The 7,182-nt window shown below is 39.3% G+C and overlaps 1 protein-coding gene and 2 non-coding genes across 3 annotated transcripts; 1 reads left to right on the top strand and 2 right to left on the bottom strand.

The window, feature by feature from the left end:
- Positions 1-2,184: 2,184 nt before the first annotated feature.
- LOC112844387 (5S ribosomal RNA) lies at positions 2,185-2,303 on the bottom strand. The gene has a single exon (XR_003217108.1). It is a non-coding gene; the product is annotated as a 5S ribosomal RNA (ribosomal RNA).
- Positions 2,304-2,615: 312 nt separating this feature from the next.
- Positions 2,616-2,734, top strand: LOC112844390 (5S ribosomal RNA). The gene has a single exon (XR_003217111.1). It is a non-coding gene; the product is annotated as a 5S ribosomal RNA (ribosomal RNA).
- A 1,380-nt stretch (positions 2,735-4,114) lies between these two features.
- Positions 4,115-7,151, bottom strand: LOC109200562 (general transcription factor II-I repeat domain-containing protein 2-like). Its single transcript, XM_019356157.1, is given in 3 exon segments — positions 4,115-4,181; positions 5,498-6,896; positions 6,899-7,151. Coding segments are annotated over 3 exon segments (1,719 nt in total).
- Between the last annotated feature and the right edge of the window lie 31 nt (positions 7,152-7,182).

Raw genomic sequence — 7,182 nt, 5'->3', positions numbered from 1 at the left:
ATCGATTTAAGATGACATCGAACCCTCACTGAGTCTCGTTTCAGTTTGGGTCAGAAATGCGGACATCAAACTACATACCAGTTTTGAAAATCACCTTTAGTGCAGGAAGAAACAGTAAAAACTGCATCTTCTAAGGAAAAATTAAAATAAAACACAACTTCAATTTCCTATTGGGGGGCAGAAATGCAGCATGACAGCCAAAATTATATGACAGCATGTGGCATTTGCTATGGAAAAGGGTTCTTGGAGTGAATGCAAAAGAAAGAACAGCGACATTGACAGCAAGTTTTGAGATTTGAGAGATTTCTGGAATTTTTTGACTGTGTAGTGTAGCTTTGTGTGTGTGTGTGTTTGTCTATCAAAAATACAGTCAGAATGAAATAATAACTGTAAATTCTTATTTGTGCTGGTGTGCTGAAAAGAATGACACCAAACAAGGCAAAATAAGCAGTTTGTAAAAGTGAAATTAATAAAGGTAAACTCAAAAGGTGTCAAAAACAGCCATTTATAACCTTGAATTCAGAGTTTTAAATTACACAAAGATTGCATTATAACATATGTAGTTAGTGTGATAACATCTAGAGTTTTTGCATTTATAGAAGTTTCTTCTGCTCTCAGGACAGATTCAGTTGTTCACAGTTTGCAAGCTGCAAACACTCATAAGGTGTTGAGTTGTGGTCATGAAAAGAAGAAAGTGGTTAGCGAAAATTCTGTGATGCAGTGTCATCTGACGGTTGACAAACCCTCAGTCTAGCCACAGTGTGACAGCACGGCTTCACGGAAAGTCACGTTTTGAATATTTTCTCATGCAGTTTTTTCTGCTCTTTATTTCATGTTCATTTACTTGACCAAGCCTCTGATGTGTAAATCAGATCCAACTGAATGTCATCAGAACATATTTTATAATGAAAATTGTTTTCTTTTACTAATAAGTTGAGGATTTGGCATAACATTGAATATAGAAGTTTTCCATCTGTGAAGATCAGTTTCTATGTTGGATTGTAAACTCACTTTAGTAGTCCTCCTTCTTCATTATTCCATCCATTTTGTGCAGTTGATCAGTACCACTGGTAGCAAATCAGCCCCGGAGCATGATCCTACCACCACCAGGCTTAACATCTGGTACAGTGTTCTCAGATTTCAAAGGATCACCTTTGATACACCAAACATACTGTTGTCATTGTGGCCATATAGCTCAGTCATAGTCTAGTCTGCCCATAAAGCTGTCTTTCCAGAAGTGGTTGGGATCCTCAGTTCACAGTAATAACAAATTCCCTCTGATCTAAGGGGAACTCTTTGGGTCTTCTTCCAGACCTTGGCAAAGTGGTAACATAATCAAACAACTTGTAATTACAAACGATTGTTTGAAACAAATCTGTAAGTGTATAACAATGGCTTAAAATGGTTTACAGTGAGTTCCTTGGACTTTCCGTTGTTCTAAATATTGGTCAATCCAACAAGTGGTTTTAAGCTAATCCTTTTTACGCTGCGAAGAGAAACTAACACTTGTAGTCAGCCATGATCACTAATGAGAAGTTAATAGGGCTTGTTGAGTTATGAGGTGCAGAACCTTCAGCACCTCATATGAAAAGATTTGACTGTGTGTATGCTTTTGGCACTTTGTGCATTTGAGAAAATCCTAAATAAATTCAAACTTGTTTTTGAAAGCTGTTCTATACATTTCAGTGGTATATTATGCATGCAATAGGGAGTTGTCTTCTTCAACTAATGAGGCTGAAATAAGTTCATCTAGTTTAGAAACTTCCACTGAACAGTCTATTACAGTGTCACAACTAAGCATATGCTTAAGAACTTAAACACTTTAAATTAGAATAATAGAAATTTTCCTTTACAGCTTCTGCTCAAGTACAATTAATAAAGAAAACCACAGACTCTTTGATGTTTGTTGTGAAGGAAAAGTAATTTCCTGTAACTGTTTATCTGTGTGAGATTTTTCAAAAAACATCAGTTTTGTTTAAACGTGAGATACATGGCCTATTCTTTCCTTGTTCTACTTTTGTCTTATCATTAATCCGATTACTCTGGAAGACAAGATGGAAATATAATATTCCCATGTTAAAAATACAGAAAAAAGATTTTATTACCCAGAAATGTAACTTTTCATGCCTGTGAGCATAAACATGAGCAGCAGCGCCCTCTGCGGTTTGTGTGTCGAAGTGCAAAAGCTTACAGCACCTGGTATTCCCAGGCGGTCTCCCATCCAAGTACTGACCAGGCCCGACCCTGCTTAGCTTCCGAGATCAGACGAGATCGGGCGTGTTCAGGGTGGTATGGCCGTAAGCGAGAGAGCTGCTATATAAAGGGCATTTTATAAATGGCAAATGTCTCATAGTTTATTATATATTATTGTGCTAAATTTCATATATTACAGCGAAAACATGCAGCTATTCGTTATTAACTGCAGCTTCAACATTGAGCTGCAAAAGTGCTTTTCCCGCAGTAACAGCTTCATAATAACACATGTTAGTTGATTACAGCACAGTGTTAAAGTGACAGAGAGCACACAGTGTGTTTTGTAATTCAAACATTTGTTTCGTTTGGAGTGTGTGTCGTTACATCATGTATAAAAAAGGCTGTTCCTACAGGACGTTTTCGCTTACGGCCATACCACCCTGAACACGCCCGATCTCGTCTGATCTCGGAAGCTAAGCAGGGCCGGGCCTGGTCAGTACTTGGATGGGAGACCGCCTGGGAAAACCAGGTGCCGTAAGCTTTTTCACTTCAACACACAAACTGCAGAGGGCGCTGCTGCTCACTCGGTGGAGATAAAGCTTCAGGAAAAACCTCATAACCATGCTTGTAATTCTTTGCTTGTGCAGAGTTAATAAATGAAAACTACAATCATCCCTGCAGCCCCCTGTAAACACTCTCATGTTTCTGTTGTAGAGCAGAGGTTCAGCTCAGCATGACGTCATGTGTCTGAAAGCTTCAGGATGACAAAAATACACCACCAATAATCCTGACTTTACTTTCTGGACAAAGTAGAGGTTACACAAGAAAATCTGCTGATATGTGGAGATTTACAATCAAAGTATATTCTTGTATTTTTTATTTGTTATGTTTTAGTTGAAGTTTTTAAATGGGAAAAATCTTTTACTTAAAACGATTTTAACAGACTGTGTGCTCTCTATTAATCCAACACTGAGCTGTTAAAAACAAACAAACAAAAATGTATCATTTTATTTGTATTACTATGAAAAAAAGTCATTTTAAAACTGTAATTATTAACTAATGTTTGACAGGCGTGTTCGGGTCAGTGTGGCTGTGAGGAACAGGCCTTTTGTTGATGCTGTAATGCATTATTTTTATATTTTTACCTTGTAGTCTCCAAACTGCACAAACCTAGTTTTTAAATAAAAGCTGTTGCACACTTTGTTCTCTCTGTCAAAGCAACACTGCCCTGTTACTAGGATTTATTTTTATTCATATATAACTTTGTAAAAAGCATTTTGATGCTATGATTAATAATTTTACCGTTTGCCACACAGCTCAACGCTTTTGAACCAGGATGGCCGAGTGGTGAAGGCGTTGGACTTAAGATCCAATGGACAAATGTCCACGTGGGTTCAAACAAAACTCTTGGTAGCAAAATAAACCTATAGGCAGAGGACAAGGGAGGAGAGAGTGCTTGATAACTTGATAAGCTGGTGAGAGTTGTGATGATGAGATGTGCTGAAGAGACATGTTAATGTGTCCTGTGGAATATGAATATTGAGTGGCTGTGGTGTGAAGGATCATCCAATCCAACTTCATTCATAAAGCACTTTAAAATACCCAGCACACGACCAAAGTGCTGTACAGTAAATAAGTTAAAATCAATAGAATAAAACAAAACAGCAAAAAATAAAACACATAAAAATTAAAACAGCCCTATATATAAAAAAAAAAAAAGATAAAACACCATACAATCAACTAAAATACAAATAAACTAAAACTAACATCTCACAAGGCGTCAAAGGCCCGGGTGAAGAGATGGGTTTTCAGAAGTGACTTAAAAACAGGCAGAGAAGAGGTCTGTCTAATCTCTAAAGGCAGATTGTTCCACAGTTTAGGAGCTGCAACAGCAAAAGCATGATCTCCTCTAAGTTGACGCTCAGTCCTGTGTACCTTCAGCATCAGCTGAGCTGACAGAGCGGGTAGGCATATAAGGCTGCAGCAGCCTTATATGAGAAAAGAGAAAAGATGGGGCTAGGCCATGGAGGGCTTTAAAAGCAAATAAAAGAATTTTAAAATGAATCCTCAAAGAAATTGGCAGCCAGTGAAGTGAAGCTAACATAGGGGAAATGTGCTCAAACGTTCAAGTGCCAGTTAAAAGACAACTCTGTAGATGAGTAACGTATGAAGCACTGACCCCTTTAAAAAGTGCATTACAGTAATCCAGCCGAGTGCTAACAGTGGCATGGATAACTGTCTCAAAGTGCTGCCGTGAAAGAATTGGCTTTATTGTAGCAGCTGCCTGAGCTGAGAGAAGCTTGATTTGACCACTGCCTTAATCTGACTGTCAAGCTTCAGTTCAGAGTTCACTATGACCCCCAGGTTTGTGACAGTTGGCTTATTATACTGGGCCAAGCTATCTAAATACATATGGGGGGTCTCAGTGGGGCTACCAAAAACCATCAGCGCAGTCTTTTTATCATTGAATTTTAAAAAGTTAATAGACACCCAAGCCTTAATGTCATCAAGACACTGAAGTAATGGCTGTATGGAATATGCGCCTTTTTCCTTTAGAGCACGGATGTCAAAGTCAAATACATCAGAGGGCCAAAAAAACAAATTTGCTACAAGCTGAGGGCCGGACTGGTTCAATGTTTATTAAAACATATTAAAATGATTGCACATAACCTATTGAACCAAGACCTAGCACAGTGTACTGTATATTATTTAACGATTAAACGAATAATCCAATATTTTCTATGGCTCTGTCAGTAATTTCAAGTGAAAACATTTTTCAACAGGCTCAGAGACAAAAACAAACTTCCTTCAAAGAAAAATGACATGTCCTGTACATTAAATGAATAAAGCAATATTTTCTGATGGCTCTCAGTTATTTCGAAAGAAAACATTTTCAACAGGCAAACAGCAAAAAAGTAAATGTCATTCGTAAACAAAATATGCTCCTTAATATCAAGATAAATGCATAAATGAAATTGCATGCATTATAAACTGAAAGTGCAATATTGTGCTGCTCTATGATCCTACCAATTACTGCTTTCCAATAGTAAAAAGAGAACATTGAAAAAAATAAAATAAAATCAGTTGTATTCTTTCTCATGGCTCTTATCTGCAATTTTCCCTGAGTCTATTAACTGAAAAATAAATATAAATAAATAAAATACAATAAGATAAAATACAAAAATCTATGGCACACAGACAAAACAATACTTCCTTCAAAGAAAAATCACATCTTGTAGAAACAAATGTAAAAAATTTAACTGAATTAAAAACTAAAAATACGTAAATGTTCTGCGATGCTGACTTGTCTGAGCCTGAGCCTGATACTTGGTGGTGTCTCATCTTTTGTACGAGTTCATCAATGTTCGGGGTCAGGCTCTGAGCTGAGGAAATCCTCAGAATTGAGTCAAGGTGTTTATCAGTAAGACGGCTCCGGTGTGATGTTTTGTTTAGCTTCATCAAAGAGAACAATTGTTCACACAGGTATGTGCTGCCAAACATGGAGAGCGTCTGAGCAGCTTGGATGCGCAGCTGAGGCATTGTGTCGGGGATGAAACGTGCAAACTCAGCGGCACCCACTCTCTCATATTTTTCCCTCAGTATGTCATTGCACTGGAGCTCAATCAACTCCATTTGGACGTTTGGTGGTGCGCTTTCCACATCAACTCCAAAAGGATTGCCAAGTAGTTCAAACCTGCTTTTTTGAGCTTCAAAGTCAGCAAATCGGCGTCGGAACTCGGCGGCAAGTATGTTGAGTTTATCGGCAAACTGTGCACTTGGGAACACAGCGGTAGAGAGCTTCTCTTTCATGGTCTGGCAGCTGGGGAAGTGGCTCAAGTTTTCTTTCTGCATCTGTGTCTCCCACAGACTCAGCTCGGTTTTAAACGCCTTCACCGTACTGTACATATCAGAGATGACACACCCCCGTCCCTGCAGTTGCAGGTTCATCACATTCAGATGGCTTGTGATGTCGCACAGAAACGCCATTTCACACATAAATGTTTCATCTCGAAGCTCTGTTGTGTCTTTCCCTTTGCTTTCCATAAACAGACAGATCTCCTCACGAAGCTCGAAACATCTTTGCAGCACCTTTCCCTGGCTTAGCCATCGCACATCTGTGTGATAGGGCAAGTCACCATACTCTGTATCTAACTCTCCCAGAAATGCCTTGAACTGGCGGTGATTTAAACCTTTGGCTCTGATGAAGTTAACTGCACGCGTTATGATGGTCATTACATGTTCCATTTTCAAGGCTTTGCCACATAATGACTCCTGGTGTATTATGCAGTGATAAGCTGTCAGCTCCTCTGTGACATTTTCGTCCCGCATCCTCTCACGTATCCTTGCCACCAATCCACTCCTGTGTCCACACATCGCGGGTGCTCCGTCTGTTGTCAATCCCATGAGTTTTTCCCAAGGCAGTCCCATCTCATTTACACATCTGGATACCTCTTCATACAGATCTTGTCCTGTAGTCGTGCCATGCATCGGACGTAACGCCAAAAACTCTTCTGTTACGGTCAGGTTGGAGTCCACTCCACGAATGAAAATTGACAACTGGGCAATGTCAGTTGTGTCAGTGCTGTCATCCACAGCAAGGGAATATGCAATGAAATCTTTTCCCTTTTCCACAAGCTGTTCTTTTAGATTGGTGGACAGCTGGTCTATACGTTCAGCAACGGTGTTTCTGCTCAGGCTCACAGAGCCTGCCGGGACTTAAGACCTCATTTTAATTCTTCCACCTTCTGTAGCCTTTGTTCCGTGTCCATATTCTTGTCTTTGTCTTTGTGTTTCTTAGAGGTTTCATAGTGCCTTCTTAGATTATATTCTTTCATTACAGCCACACTTTCTCCACACAGAAGACAAACAGGTTTGCCTTTTACCTCCGTGAACATGTACTCTGCCTCCCACCTAGCTTGAAATTCCCTGTGCTCACCGTACACCTTCCGTTTAGCCATTGTTGGGGAGGGGAGGTGCTGAAAGTTGACA

Source organism: Oreochromis niloticus, unplaced genomic scaffold (genome assembly GCF_001858045.2).
Source record: "Oreochromis niloticus isolate F11D_XX unplaced genomic scaffold, O_niloticus_UMD_NMBU tig00000040_pilon, whole genome shotgun sequence".
In the NCBI taxonomy this organism is placed as follows: domain Eukaryota; kingdom Metazoa; phylum Chordata; class Actinopteri; order Cichliformes; family Cichlidae; genus Oreochromis; species Oreochromis niloticus.
The sequence above is the reverse complement of the archived record's forward strand: the minus strand, read 5'-3'. Positions and strand labels throughout refer to the sequence as shown.